The 16213-nt window shown below is 37.8% G+C and overlaps 2 protein-coding genes across 5 annotated transcripts in view; one reads left to right on the forward strand and one right to left on the reverse strand.

Moving 5' to 3' along the window:
- Positions 1 to 9705, reverse strand: part of LOC121947805 (neuronal acetylcholine receptor subunit alpha-7-like) — a 55804-nt gene extending 46099 nt beyond the window's left edge. Inside the window, exons 1-2 of one of the 4 annotated variants that reach the window (XM_088081022.1) lie at positions 9684 to 9705; positions 6094 to 6255 (exon numbers count right to left, since the gene is read on the reverse strand). In XM_088081022.1, coding sequence (XP_087937148.1) covers positions 6094 to 6154 — 61 coding nt within the window. In that variant the 5' untranslated portion in view covers positions 6155 to 6255; positions 9684 to 9705. The other 3 variants (XM_088081021.1, XM_042492926.2, XM_088081020.1) reach the window with 3 other exon arrangements.
- A 2714-nt stretch (positions 9706 to 12419) lies between these two features.
- LOC121948488 (uncharacterized protein C3orf85-like) lies at positions 12420 to 16142 on the forward strand. Its single transcript, XM_042493886.2, has 5 exons — positions 12420 to 13120; positions 13302 to 13337; positions 13731 to 13855; positions 14209 to 14294; positions 15038 to 16142. Exons 2-5 carry the CDS (start codon positions 13304 to 13306, stop codon positions 15114 to 15116), a joined length of 324 nt encoding a protein of 107 aa, XP_042349820.2. The 5' UTR covers positions 12420 to 13120; positions 13302 to 13303; the 3' UTR covers positions 15117 to 16142.
- Positions 16143 to 16213: the final 71 nt, after the last annotated feature.

Here is a 16213-nt window from a genome sequence, read left to right on the forward strand (position 1 = left end):
TGGACAGTCAACACCACGACAAATGCTACACATCTACAGCCATTCTGATGCAAATGTCTTGTGTTAGTGTGAAGGAGAAAAATAAATAGCACTGCATAAACACAATACAATGGTGATATGGAAGGCGCAATATGATTAAAGCCATGGTACGTTTTGTTTGTTTGAAGAGGTTACATCTGCCGAACATAATTTACACCTTGAAGCTGGAACAATACACACACTACAAAAAGAGTTCTGAATATGGGTTAGGGCATTACAACATGGTATTTGTTTTCAATCATGATTCATATAAAAAAATGGCTATGTTAACCCATGGTGCAGGACAGGGAGTGGGTGAATGAGAAAACAAAACTGAAACTTATAGTTTGGTTGTCATTCTATTGGGATTTTTTTTACTTAATTAAAAATAGCTGCAGACAAAACTTGGAAAACTCTCATACATCACAAACTGACACCGGTGAAATTTCACTGGCCACAGTAATACAGTATGATCAGCCATGTGTTCTGCTGAAATCAAGCATGTTTGATACTGATACGGCTATGTGGAGAAAATCAAATGTCAATATTTTTGAGAAAATACATTAATATCTTCATTACAGTATATTGTAGGGTTGACGATTGGTACTTTCCCAAATATTTACACAATGGTTGTTTTTTTATTTTTTTAAATGCAAATAATAGAATGGCTAAAAAGTCAAGTAAGTTCGGAAAATTAAATCACTTAACTGTAATGCAGCCTTTAAAACCGGGGATACTTTTACAATATTAGGTAATCTAAGCCGTTATCTCATATCACATTATCAATAAATCTATATATTGCCCAGCCCTAAAACATGGTTTATATACACAATATAGTTCATATTGCTTTCTCAAACCTGTAAGGATGTCCAACTTCACAGAGACCATCCATCTCTCCTCTAGATTATGACAAAGACCTTGAAAACTGTCATTTAACTGTCTGTAAGAAATGCACCCAAGGTGAACGATTAATGGGACTCAGTCAGACACTAAAATGTCTGATGGGTTGAAACAAAGTGTGTGTCTATGTCTCTGTGTGTAAAAAGCACATTGTCTTGTATTCACTCTAGTGAGAACAACATGTCTATAAAAAAAACACAGATCTTAAGAGGATACTTGTACTGTTGTTGTGTAACACGTATGTGTAGCTTACACACAGTTCTACCTCTAAAGCTCAGAGTCAAGTGAGCATAATTTCAAATGAAGGTGACTTCTACATTGGCAATAGTCTAGCACCTCATTATTTCACTATCAATAATTAGGTAGGGAAAAGAGTCAGGGGAGGTCAGCAGTGAAGTATCCAGATGTTCAGCAACTTTAAACCTGCATCTTAAGCCAGGTGGCTTGCTCATTGCCTAAGCTGTTTAAAAACACAGACAGGGAGACGGGGAGAGATGAAGAGGGAGAGGGAGTTGATAACAGCAGGCACAAAAATGAGAGACAGGATGGAAAGGAAGGGCGGGGCGGGGGGGAGATAATTTGGGTTATCGAGGGAGGTGAAAATGAAATGGAGGTTGGGGAAAACCCAGGACATCCATGAGTCCTTAAAATGTGCTCAAAATTCTTCTGAGCCATTAGAAAGTTCCTTTAATCAAGTTACACAGCTTTCTTTTGATGCTTGGTAAAAATTTCAGACACAGGTTTTACATATTGTGAGACTTCAACAAGAAAGGGTTGTGAAGTAATTAAACAAGAGCTAAATCTTTTATATTTTCATTCAGTAAGTAGCGAAAACAAAATGGGCTGTAGTGTTACACATGAGACACACTTCCGCTCAGCTGTAGCACACCTAGTGGCTCACCAATTTTGTTTGAAGAAGCTTTGCAGAGTTTCATAAATGAGGGTCTGAGTCTTTTAATGGTGAAAATATTGTAGTTACAGCAGCAGGCAGCTCTGCAGCAGCACCGAAAAAATAATGCTGCCAGTGTGAACACCACAAGTGTGTAAGCCACAGCAGTTTGGTGAGGTTGCCGTCACTCGCTGCTCATGCGTGCTGCATGTCCCCAGCATCGTTTTGTTAATTTGGTACACATGCATGTTGACCATCATTTTATGACCAAAGTGCCAGAAAAAATGTTGCACCGGATATTTTTGCAAACTACAAATATGTTACATTTGCAGATTATTTTGTAGCACAAATGTTAAAACATTGCATTTCTCACCAAAGCAGCGGTGAAGGGTCTGGTTAGGTGTAGACACAAAAATCGCTTGTTTTTGGTTAGGACAAGTTCAGGTTTTGGCTAAAAACCCGCAGGTTCAGCAGCTCAAACGCAGCTGGGAAAAGCAGCAATGTGTCCGTGAAAATCACCAAGGGTCTGTGGCTCAAACCCTGCTGTAACACAACGTGATGTGCTACTAAAACACCGAGATCTGGTGCAACAAACACTGATGGAAATGCTGTGAAGGCTTACTTAGAGAAAACATCTGCAGCTTTTCAGGTATCTTTCATAGGAGACATGCCATCGACATCCCCTCCAACTTCCAATGTCAAAGTCAGCTTTTATATAACATCACTTTAGAAATGTTTATATGTTACAAATAAAAGGTGCAAATGTAACTTATTTATCATTTGTACAAACACTGCCTGTGCTGTATGTTAATACTGCGGGACAGTTTTAAATACCAAACAAGTTACTTAATTATCCTCTGCCCTTTAATATATAATTACATTTTAATTTAGGCTCTCATTTGCTATATGTGTGTTGTGCTGCTTTGTTTTCAATAAAACACTAGTAAGCAATATAAAAGTTGTAAAAGGACTTAAATCTGAAAACTGCAGCCACTAAAATAGACAAAAGGAAAGAGAAGGGCAGCATGTCATTGTCAAGCAGTAATGTAGAAGTAATCAGTAATGATGGGAGGTAAAGGGCGTGTCAAGGAGACACCAGGGAGAGTGAACAGAGACAGATGAGGGACGGTGAAGGAGACCACAGGGATAAAGTAATCTCAAAATAACCAATTTTACATAAGTGATTTTGACCGTCTCCACTTTCTGCTGCTAAATGTTTATCACTTCTTTGTGCAACTCTGTGTCTCTTTGTGTATTTCTAAGTAAACGAGTTTCCATGTGCATGTACACGTGCTCATTAGCACTGTGTTCGTGTGTGTATGTGTGTGTGATGCTTAAAGCAATTGAGTCACGGACCCATCCATTAGCACATCATTTTTAGCATCATGTGACAATCCACAGTGGTAAGCAGCAGGGATCAGAGCGTATGGTGTTGTGTGTTAATGGAGTTTTGGATGGATGGATTCATACAGGAGGTTTATAATCTGTGGTTGAGGGCTCAGAGCTCTAAGACCACTGGATGTTTAATCCTAATCCAGGAGCTAAGACCTTCGTAGTGTTGCAACGCTGAGTGCGTGGGTATCACATCTATACTGCTACACCATGTTGAACACAATCTACCATGTCTTGTTTGTCTTTCTAGAGCTAAAACTTTTTAAAGAAAGCTCCACAGGTCAACAGCAATGGTTATATATATATATATATATATATATATATTACATATTACATATATATATATATATATATATATATATATATCTCAAATTTAGGGTGCCACTGTACAGTTCCACTGTTTTGAGCATTGTCAGTGAATGAAAGGCAGCGTTAACACATGACTGAAATGCTAAACAAAGGCATACAAAGTACAATTAACATCAATTTTGCGATTAAAAAGCATAGAGTCTAAGTGGTGAGTAGTGCTGACTGTGGAAAATACAGGAGGCAAGCATACTGTGGAACAGAGAAAGAGAATAAATGAAAAAGACAGAGGAAGACATCAAGAGAGATGAGGTGTTGCATTGAAATCAAGTAGATATTATTATAGCATCTGTGCTAAGAAACTTTGCTGTTACAGGTGAGGGTCAGAAAAATAATTTAATGGAAGGGTATATTGTATTTTTGCTGCACCTGAATATGGGGCTGTATCTTTTATATTCCGCTATATCTAAAACTAAAATGTCCACAGCCTAAGGAGTAAATTTAAGTCTAATTCACTCCATCATCTGTCAACACAGCTGTTTGGAGCCCAAGATGTCACAAAATCTTTCTATTTCAAGGAAACCAAACTGTCCTATCTCGGCTCTGTTGGCAATTGTCTTGTGTTTCCCTGGACAGACTAAAGCTGCTTATCAATGGTGCAGTGGATGTGAACATACCAGGCCTACAAGCGACTAGCTGGCTCTTAAATCCCCCATGCCAAAAGACTCCTGCCAACAGTCAAATATGACCTGCTGTGACAAAGAACAAACTGTAGGGGGAGTCTGTAACGGGGTTTTGATGGCCATTTGAATCGAACATAAAGGTGAAATCCATCTATCTGTCTATCTAGCACTATCATTTACACTGTTTCTGAAGCTTATTCTTTAAAAGAAAGTTAACTTAAATGAATATTTCACTACTGGAAAGATGGTCTTTTCATAAAACAAGTTGTCTGTGCAGTAAACACACAAATACTTTGAAAATTGATGCTTTGTGACCAGAGAAAACAGAGGAATAGGCTGGTTTTGCTCACGAGGTAGAAAACCTACCACCATCAGAATGCACTGCATTACACAAAACCCCGCTCCCAGCTGGTGGGTGATGTAATGTGAGCTTGGTCGTTTTAACACAAGAAGCAATATGGCAGCCAGCTGGTGACAAACAATTTCAAATTACAGCCTAACAGTGCACTAAAATACGTTTCTGAAAAGATTTGTTCATATTTGATCATCACTTTTTTATTTTACCTTTTGATCTCAGTTATCAGTCTATGTTTTTCCAATGCAGGTACCCGTATGGGCGCCCACCTTCTGTTCAAACAGTGCACTAAAATTTGCCGGAAGACAGGAAACAAGGAGCAGAAAGATCTGGAAAGTTTAACACAGTTCTTTTATTTACACATACTACCCCTACAAAGCTGGTTGAAGATCAGCAAAGTATCCCTTAAAAAAACACTGAAAACTTTCTAACCTTGTTGCCAGATTTTTGTGAAAAGTAGAAAACGAAAAACACACACTTTCAAAATATATGACTAATGTAGCTTTATATATCTTTTGCAGTGTTTTTGCACATAACAGATAGGACACATTGTGCCACCATGAGACAGCAACACTGTCCATGAAAGACAATGGAGGCCTTCTGTCATGGGTTAGCATGTAATTTATCCTCTTTACCTCTCCGTTCAGTCTTTGTCATTAAAGCCTGCATCGTCCCCTCTTCCCTCCCAAACCGATGGACATATGAGCAGGTGTAATGTAGCAGGTTTGATGTTTGCACATGGTAAACATATACTGTATATTTGCGCGCACACACACACACACACACACACACACACACACACACACACAAAGAGGGTTTGAGGCCATATCTTCATCACAGCCGCTGTGTCACAAAGCCATAAGTAAACACCCCAGATGTTACAGATGATGCTGATGATAGGATGGGGCTTAGGAGAGAATTAGAGTCATGCATGAACATCTAATTGCACACGAATGATCAAACATTAATGCACGACATGCACACAGTGTTTAAAAATAACTCTTAGTGTAATAAGTCACCCTTTTTACTAAAGATACACGTGTACCAAACTAAAGTACATTAGGGGTACAGAAAGAGGTGGATTTTTTTTTTATTTGCCATTCAAAGATGTTATTCAACAATTATAGCCTCAATAACTTACACTAATCATTTAAAAGTTCCAGCTCTGTCATCATAACAAGAATGCAAACCATATTTGTTTACCATGATGTGTGATGAAAACTAAGCACCAGAAAATTGCAATTTCAATCAAATTCATGTTAAAATATATTGTCCCATTTTAATAGTTTCTGATGCAAAAGAGCAAGTTGCAATCGTAGAAAATATTTCAAACAAATATCAGACTAAAGCTTATTAGTCCATTTAGAGAATAGGATCAAAAATAAACTCATCTCTAGATTATCCAAAACACATGAGAAACCCCTGCACGACCAATGATGATTTTCCGTCAAAATCATCGATTTATTACAGTCTTCGTTCATCTAAACATGTGCCTTAAAAAGTGGCTTAAAAGAAAAAAACATACAACTTAATCACTTTGCCAAACCTACCTTTGAACAGCATGGCCGCACAAATATAAAATCCAACAGAACATGGTCCCCAAAACTTCATCCTGGCACCGCTCTTTAGACTCCGCCGGCCCCCGACAGCGGGCTCTCAGTGTCGGCTAGACAGGGAATCAGCTCCGGCTTGGCGGTGGTGTGAACATGAGGCTGGGAAGAGACGAGAGAGGAGCGAGACGGAGTGTGTGAGATAAAAAAAAAGACTGACAGACCAGAATGAGTGTGGAGTTGAGATTGGCGCGTTCACGTTGCTTCACAAACACAGATTCCCTCACAGCGCTACTACACGGGGGCGCGCGTCCGAGCTGGATTTAGCCAAAAAAATATGGCTGCTGTAACTTAACTAGTTAAAAACGCTGAGAATAACTGCTGCAAAGTTTCTGCATAGTAGTATCTAAAAGTGAGCACCGGTTATACGCTGTTGCAGAGTATTCAACTGCTAATTTATGAAGACCTCACCATGTTTGGTTTTCCTCCAGATTGACTACTGCAGCCTCGAGCACGGCTTAGTTTTGGTGCGATATTTAGGCTGATTCAACACCTTAATTGTTGATGTTTTTGTTTAATTTGCTTCTTGGTTGAATACTGACGTTATCAAGTGATGTTGGCGTCTAATTAAGCTCCACTAACTTCACAAAGTCAGCTGTTATGTGTCTTTGTTTCTTACCTGTCTCCAAGCTGGCGCTCACCTACATTTAAGATGTGCGCGTGCAGCAGAGGGGGCGTGTGACGTGAGCTACACAGAGAGGGCGTGTTAGTGTGCGTGCATTTACTGCATTTGCAATAACTTTGCGAACTTGTTCACAGATTGCAGTTATATTCGTTGAGAGTCCATAGAGATTTAGTATTAGCATTTTTAATCGCTGTTTATTTGTTTGGGTTTTTTTTTAGTCTGCCCAACTTGTGAATGTGGAATTTACCCAATAAATCCCTTTTCCTCCATGTTTTTCTCCTTATGTAAAGTTGATCATCCACACAAAATATTATGGTGTACTTACAAATGACAGATAGTTTCTTCTTTTAATTTACAGAAAGTACAAGAATATTCAATATCCAGTCTAAATCTCTCCAATGTCTGTTTTGCTGGATACATTAAATGCAAAATTTTAAAGGAGACCTCTTTCACATTATTATTAAGACAGAATTTGTCCACAGAAATTTCTTGGTTAATTTTTGGCGTGTAGCAGCAGCAGTGCATCACACATGAGGGTGTTACCAACATGTTTGCAGGTTTTGAGTAAAATAAAGCAGTGTGTGCTGTTTAGTTTTCTTCTTTATGGTGCTAGGTTCATTTGCACAAAACATTTAAGCATTTTAAAGTAACTGAAGTGATTTGTACTCTAATCATTTTTACAATAACAATGGCTCTAATGACTAGCCTATATAATGTGAAAGGGGTTGCTCGTGATGTACTCACAGGGAATTATCAGGGAATATTGAAGCTGCAGTTCTGTCAGCTCTACGGGGATTTTTCTTGTCTTTCAGTACATTGTTTTGGTTTTACAGCGAGAACTTTACTCTTTTGGTTTGGTTACACTGCTCTCATCAGCATTGTTTTCAGTTCAGAGGCTCTCTTCAACCCAAATTACACTACCTGCTAAAAAAAAAGGGGCAGACAGACAGTCTGTGACTAGCTGGTGATTGTAGGGTAGCTTTTAAAAGAAATGCAACCAAAAGAAGAGTATATTTGACTTACTCATCTTGTGGAGTAGGACACAACTGCAAATAAATGCAAATGTTGCTCTCTGTCTGCTAAACATGTAAATAAATAAGCAATGGTTTGCAAACCCATTCGCCATATCAACTTAAATTCATAATGTTGTGTTCACAGCGTGATGAGCTGCCCCCAAGTGGCCAAAAATCCATTAATGCTGGTTTTAATAAAAGACAAAGTCATCAAGTTATAGCCACACACAAGTTTACACAACTCATCTCTGTTTTTCTCCGTGCTGGTCACGACCAGGCCTGAAACTCTGGCACAGATCACCTCCTCCTCCTTCTCCCACAGCTGTAGACTATCATTTATAAATATGATGTGTGTCGCGCTGCAATTTCCCACTTACTAATGTTACAAAGAGGTTCATCAACTGTATTTTTGTTGCATTTGTCACCTTTTTGTGCCAGCCTGGCTCATAATCAAATGACCTATTTATTCCAGTCCATAAATAATTTCAGTCGGAAATAGGATACGACAGGCGATGAGGGGGAACGCTGCGCATTTGTGCAAATATTCTCACCGCCTGGCTCCCTTTCTCTCCCTCTCAATGGAACAGGGGCGTATCATTTAAGAAGCAGTCCTATGCCAGTGGTATTAGACCAGTTCTTGCTATTTTCATACCCCACGCCTGTCTCATGGAGCTCCTTCAGAGGAGATTTATGCTGCTAGATGTGATTTGGTACAGAATCCCAAATGTGTCTGCTGAAGGTGGTGCCGACAGCCACTGTTGGGCTCAGTAAAACCTCTGATCAAAACCTTCATCCATGTACTTGCTCCCACTGGACAAACTTCTAGTCAGTCAGAAGGCTGTGCCATTGAAGTAATCCTCATTCTATCAAGGAAACCATACTGCGGCAAACGTGAACTTAAAACCCCCAGTAACTTCAAAGTTCTATGAAGAGCTGTCCATAGTGCTAAAATCCCCAACGGCAGTGCTCTGTTTTACCAGCAGTAATATACAGATAAGAAATGTATCAGAGTAATCAAGACAATAACATGAATTAATCCAAAATGATTCACTTTTTCCACTTCAAACTCAAAATGTACATACCCATCACAAAAATCAAACATGACAAAAGTATTATTACTGTCTGATAATTATCAAGTCAAGCTTATTATAAACTTAACATTTTACTGTATGACATATTTCTCATTTTGTTTTTTGTTTTTTTTTGCACAACATTTCAAGCTGTAACCTCTGAGGCTACAAAATAAAGGCCACCATGAAGTGCCAAAACTGCAGTTCCTTTATTGGCCACTCAAGGCTGGGTCCAGGACCAAGTCAGTCCCCATAGACCCCATGTTAAAATGCTAAACATTACAGCAGAAATAAGAATGTTTAATGCCTGGTATTAAAACGGTTTTAGTCTCTATAATTAATTCTCCATTCATGACAACTGCAGGGGAGGTGAATTTTTATATAATTCACCCACTTCCATTTTATTAAGGCTTAAAGTTAAACATATTTAAGGATGTGTCTGCGTTGAGTGACAGGCTGTCTGTGGATAGTGTCTTTGGGCACTTGGTCAGATCTACCCCTCACACCTCCACAGCTCCACCTTATTGCCCAAAACCGATAACCTCACTTCACTTGTGGATCCAAAAATCCAAGATGGTAATGGCCAAATTGTCAAATTTGAGGCTTTAAGATGGGAAAACACAAACCAGTGGGCAGGATGGGGAAGGTTACTTTCAAAAAGTTGTAGATTACAGATTACTGGTTACCCTGTTAAGAATATAATAAGTTGTCTAATTTATTTACATTTGATTACTTTTTGGTTCGTTTTCAATTTTTTTTAAACTGGGCAACTAATATTGTTTAGTTACAAGGTGAATCAAGGTATTACGAGAACAAACTTACATGATGCACACATCATGGGAGCCATACAAAAGATTAAACAAAAGAAGGAGGTGGCATCCTCTCATTGAGGAAAGAGATTCCACCTGAGGGAGGTGGTTCCTTCCCAGGCAGGTGTGTTTGATTTATCCGACCTGCCTCAGGTTTGTCAGGTGATCTCTACTGAGGACTTTTAACACTACATACGAATGCTTTACTAAGAACACATTCTGACATATTCCCATTGCAAGTAGCAACATTTTGATCAGTAGCTGTAATTTAATTACATACTTTAATTACTAAATGATTACAAATACATTTATTTTGTAATTTAATTACACACTGCTACATGAAACTAATTACTCCCCAGAACTGCTAATGGGTCATGTCACAGTGGCTACATCCATTATATTTTCACAGTATTTGATTACATTAACTACTAAGATTTACATCTGGATATGCATACAGTATTGCAGACATTTTTTGTGTGTTTACACACTGAGTCTTTGAGAATATGTTTCACCATAAATATTCATTTTCTCTCAATATGTTGTCTACTCTTAACTTTATTTTACCCCCTTAGTGGGGGAAGGGGTTGCAAACACTTACTAACACATGCTGTCACACACCAGAGAAACAATACACAAATACACACACAACAAAACCCCATCTCAAAACAGTGCAGACTCTTGCCGCCATAGCAAACTGATAACTGCTCAGACTTTGGTCTCTTCATCCAAAACTAAGACAGAAACAGAGAGTAACTTAAATCTGACCCCTCAGTTCTTCTTACCACATATTTAATAACACATATTGTTTTATCAGGTGGAACAACAAAGCAACAACACTTCTCAGAAACACAGCAGAGGTTTGGCTCTCAGGTGCCTACCGAACTATATTTGTTTAAACACCAAAGATTAGAAATACTTGTAGCTTTAGTTCTAAAAAAAAAGTCCTGTCCCTGTGAATTTGAATCCACAATGCAGATTTTAAACTTCTCAGTATGGAGCTGGAGCCCACAATCTACCCACCCTTCTCCAAATACAGACAGAGAGGGAATCTGCATCATATTTTGGCTTTTTTTAAATGCACGATGCACTGATAGGAGGAGAAGAATAGCATAGAAGAAAGCACAGAAAGGAGTGGGCCAACCAGAGGGAGCTGTTAATTCTCTATCTTTTATAAATGAGAAGTGTTCTGCTAATGGACTTAAATGTTGTGGAGCCACCATCGCTACTTTCTTTCTTCTCCCTGTCCCTTTTTTCACCACATCCTTCTTGTGTTCTACTTAAAGCAAACCTAGCAAACATATAACTGCTGCAAACAGAGAGTGGTTCATGTGTGGATGTATGTGACACCACATGTGAAAAAGTTAAAGTCAGTAATGACAAAATCAAAAGTTTGTATGAAATTTTAAATCCTATGTTTGGTTAAACACCCCTCTCACCCCTTTTCCCTAAATCAAATATTTGAAATATTCGCCTGTCCCAGCATGTGTGTGTGTGTGTGTGTGTGTGTGTGTGTGATAGAATGGGGTCAGATGAGTTTTAGTTTTGTCTGAGTCGCTACCTTTGATGTGTGGAAGATTTGGCTGTGCTAGAGAGCAACAAGGTCCCAGAGCTACCCAAGGTGCGTGTATGCATTTGCGAATCTGCATTTCTGTGTCTCTGCGTGTGTGTGTGTGTGTTATATGTCTGCATCGTGCATTCATACTTGTGGTGAGGGATGTTTACAGGAATACATGGACATGCGACAAATGAAAAATGGTAAGAAACAATTAATATGAAGCTTTATCAGCACTCTACACGTTGTTTCTAGGTTATGTGTGAATATCTGCCCACATGATGAAGTGCATCTCCTGAAAAAGCTCCTCCTCTGTTGTCCTGCTGCCAGCCAGCCATTTGTCTCAGTTACACTGCCCAGGTGGCGACTCAGTTTATTAAGGGATGTCAAATAAAAGGTCAGACCTCTCACACACACTTAGGAGCTTACTGAGGAAAAGGTCAGCAGTGCACACAAGGGTGAGAGAGAGACACACACTCTGCAAAACACAAACAAACACAGATAACAGAGAAGAGCTGTGCGCTGAGTGGGTGGCCAATATATGTGTGATCAAAGAAAGGCTCATGCAATTACACGCACTGTCACACTTTTTTTATATGCATACTTCGAGGTGCTTAGGTTCATAAATAGAAGGAGTTTAAATTATAAATGAGTTTTGTTCTGTTGGACTTTTAGTTATTGTCTCTCTGCATCAACCCTTAGCCTCACTTCAGCTTTAAGGTGGTCATTTTCGCGTGGCTACATCTGTGTTTGAGCGAGAGTGTAAATATTACATCACACAAAGAATTCACAGGAAGCCTCCTGCTCATATTTTAAAGGATGTGAGCTTTTAATGCAGCACCTTCAAAAGTGGAAACCCAAATTAATACTCTTGGGACCTGCTTTGAATTTTTTTGAGGTCTTACTCGCTTTTCTTGACTAAAAAACCAGGCTTTAAATCCCATTCCCTTAGGAATTACATGCATATTTTGTTAACATTTTCCCTGTTGATTAAATGTCTTATAAGATAGACAGTTTTAATTAATATCTTTATTTTTTGTCCATTCAATTATTGATTTTATGTCTGTAATTTACTTTTCTTAAACAAGTCTGATTCCTTCTGCTGTTTTTTTTTTTCAATCCATTGACATATATATATTTAAAAAAAACAAACAAACAAAAAAAAGAACCTTCCTGATGTGTGTCAAACACTGGCTTCATGCCTTGAGCAAAAAACATCAACTGTTTACCAACCATGAATGCAGTTAGAGCCCCACCCAGTGGAAGAAATGTTGATGTACAAATTATTGTGCATTAATAAAAACATATAATTATTCCTTGACCACAAACACATCATCTAAATTGCAACATGCAACACAAATCTGATGTCAGTAAGTTGGAGCAAAAATAATTAAAAATGATACATTTTTATTCAAATATAAACATCAAAACAAAAATATGGATTTGTGTGCACTAAAGCTGATTTATTTCAGACAACTCTTAATGAATTAAGTTTTTACTGACACACCAAATTGCTCCAGATTGCTGTCATGACTTCCACTTCAAAGGATGTTGACTGGAAAATAGTGAGTTTTGGGTTCATTCAATTCAAGAATCCTGCAATGTTTTAGTTTACCAAGAGACTTTTAGCCAAGACAGGGTCGTCTTTATGTCAACTCTCAGAGCTTAACTTGTTTCTATGGGGAAACACCAGTGTGTGTGTTTGTGTGTGTGTTTTGGGACGGTCTGTCTGGCACTTGGATAAGTGGTTAACTTGGGCAGCCAGCCTGATGCTTGACGCCGTTCACTCCTCTCTGGTTCAAAATCTGTGAAAGAAACTCTTGTTCACTTTCACATTCAGACGAGAGATTCTGAGCTCTGAAGACACTCATTCATCTGATCAGCAGCTCACACTGCAGGTAAATCTCACATTTCTGCTTCTTTTTTGACCACTTTATTTTTATTTTATTATCTACAGATTATTTATTGAGATAATATTTACACAAATGCTGAAAGGAAGCTGTAAATATGCATATGTGTGGCTTGTGAGTTGTATGTTCATGACTTATTAGAAACATCCTTTGATTTTTTTTTTAATAGGCATGAAATTTGTGATCCTGTTTGCTCTTTTGAGTGGTAAGTCAAATAATTTCACATTTATTTTGAATCTTTAGTTAATCTTTACTTAATGAATGTTTAGTTAAACTGTGTTGATGTTTTAGATTTAGAGTCACTTGACAAAGCAATGTAATCTGATTACTAAAAATAAATTCAGATTTGCATTATCTCCAAACATAATCAGCTATTTAACATGTGCAAAGCTTTTAACAAAAACACTCATGTGTTTGTCTTTCCCATCTCTTTCCTCAGTGACCTAACCAGCTGTGTTAACTTTGATCTGATGTTTAAGTTAAAGAACGGCCTGGTTATATGAAATCAAAGCTCTGTTACCTGCAATTCACCAGTCTTGCACCCTAAACGTGTTTGTCATTGCTTTTGAAAGTACTATTGTTTCAATCTTGTGTTCAGGGGTATTTGCCGCCCCATTCATGAAGGAAGAAGAGGCAAAGCGATTCATCAGGCTAAAGAGACAGTCTGGATACTGGGATCCGCACCACTCTCAGAACCAGTGGGGTTACACCATTCAGGAGCAGGTAATGCTGAGCTGTGTGATGTGACATAGGGTCAACCAGTTTAAGAGTGATTTCTAGTCAGTAAATGCAAAAGCCATTAAAAACATGGGAGGGCGAGTATTAACAACTTAATAAGAAATGAACCAGAAATTTGTGAGAAATAAGGAAAAAGTACAAGAAAATTATCTGAAATTGAGCAAAAAAAGGAAATGAAAAAGAGAAAGGAATAAAAAAACAAAAGGGAAATGCCCTCGGGGGAAAAAGCATAAAAATCTAGAATTTAGATTTTTTTTAAAAAAAGTATATAAATATAGTTCACTAAACAATGTTCTTGTCTGGCCAATTTGCTCATTGCCTGTGTCGTTGTTCTTCAGGCAAACGAATACTGGACAGCAATACGTACAGATGCCCAGTACTACATGGACATGAGTAACATGATGTTTGACCGCTCTGTGGCTACGTGAGTGAGCAGCAAATCAGTTTCAATGTGCCTTACAGCACCACGACTTCATAATGTTTTATTTTGCAAGTGAAGGCTGTCTTAGTGTCATTCTTTCCACTTTACCATAGTGCCAACCCGCCGTGAGATAAGTATCCTCTAAGTTCATTACTGAATTGAAATTATACTCACTTTTATTTGTTTATTTTTTTACTTTACAAAACACAAATTAAAAAAATGCTTTTGACAGCTATGTGTCAAAAGCAAGGCATAGCTTTCTGAAGCTGTTCACCTGGGCCATATTACAAACAAACCGCACTGTATCACCATGGCAAAGCAGTCCAACACTTTCAGCTACTGCCCTCAGGGCAAAGGTACAGTCCTCTGTGCAAGAAAAACATCTAAAGAAAACCATCTCTCTGCTGCCTACTTTTTGAAGCCAACTTGCTGCATCCCTACACAACACTTTTTTAACCTTGATTCAGTGCTCACCATCTAGTACCTTGTGCTGCTTCTATTGCATATTGTGTATTTATGCAAATTTACATTGACGTGTCCTGTGATATTATAGTATGTGTTTTAATTAACCATTTTTAATGGCAGATTTTGCACATACAAACCAAAGGCATTTACATGCAAAAATCTGTTTTCTTCACCTGCTTTACCCTCCCCGAGTGTTATAATCTGCTTTTCGTATAATATCAAAATTATATAATTCAGCAAAATTCCTTAAAATTAATTCCTTCTGTGTGGTTATGTTGCAGGGAAAACAACAGGCTGTATATGGAGATGCTGCGCAACGCACGAGCTCACCTGGACAGTCAGACAAGTCAACACAGATAAAAAAAAAATAAAAAAGCAAAACTGAGGAAATCAGAAATCGACAAAAAAATACAATGCATCCTGGTGGTTAAAGATCAAATATTTACTCTATGTAATTTAGCCTGAATTACTTTTATAAAAGAATGTATTAGTTAGGCCTTCAAATACTGTACTGTATCTGTAAAAAGCTGACATTAGAGATGATATAGGCTATTTGTCAGGACTTTTAGCAACATGCAACAATACACATGTTAAAACACAGTTCTAGTGTGCATTTTAATAGTTTGTAGGATTTAGCAGCATTGATGAGCAGCAATGGAATATAATATCAATAATTATATTTTCATTGATTTATCTTCATCTGAAAAACCTTATATTTAAGAGAGCTGTTTATATCTACTTACTGATTGGGTCCTCTTAAACAGAGTCTGCCATTATGTCTTACAATAGCCCAGAAGGGACAAACTAAACACTGGCCCCAGATAGGGCCCTTGATACAATACCCTAATACCAAATGCTGCATTTTTGTAAAATGTGTAGCTTTATATATGCTACCACATATTTTTACTGAAACAATTGTAAATTAGAGTAGGTCTTATGAGTGTATTGGTTATTTTAGAACAACGATACCTGCAATATTTTATTCAATAAAAGTTAGAATCAAAGCAAATGAAATTGTGCTTTTTATTAATAGCTGAAAATTTCTTCTTTATTCCTGTCAGTCTTGCAATTTATGAACACTGGAAATAGTATCTAGTATAAACTGACATACATTTAAGAATCTCTTTCTCACATTTCATACTCATCCTTAGTAAATCTTCCATGGTGAGCTTTTGGAAATGAGATTGCAAGGCATAAAACACAAAAGGAAAAACTTAATTCACAAAGTGTGTCTGGGGGGAAAAAAAGGATTTATGTTTGCGTTTTCTATTGTGTGTTGTTTTTTTGTTCAAGGAGTTGTTCTCTACATCTCTTTGATTCACCACAGGATGGTGCTGTCATTTCACTAATATTATGTAGTTATTTTTGAGTTCTTTCCTGTTTTGTTCCTTTGTTATCTGTAACATCTGTGGGACTAGACGGTTAACTTTTTTTTTAAAATTGACCATTGTGTATGG

This window comes from Plectropomus leopardus, chromosome 8 (genome assembly GCF_026936395.1).
Source record: "Plectropomus leopardus strain MGB_pleo_1.0 chromosome 8, ASM2693639v1, whole genome shotgun sequence".
Lineage (NCBI taxonomy): Eukaryota > Metazoa > Chordata > Actinopteri > Perciformes > Serranidae > Plectropomus > Plectropomus leopardus.

Bases quoted from the DNA above. Each gene is read 5' to 3' on its own strand.
- LOC121948488 (XM_042493886.2), top strand. From the start codon at position 13,304: ATGAAATTTGTGATCCTGTTTGCTCTTTTGAGTG. The intron at 13,338-13,730 runs GTAAGTCAAATA...TCTTGTGTTCAG, and splicing joins CCTGTTTGCTCTTTTGAGTG to GGGTATTTGCCGCCCCATTC. The intron at 14,295-15,037 runs GTGAGTGAGCAG...GTTATGTTGCAG, and splicing joins TTTGACCGCTCTGTGGCTAC to GGAAAACAACAGGCTGTATA.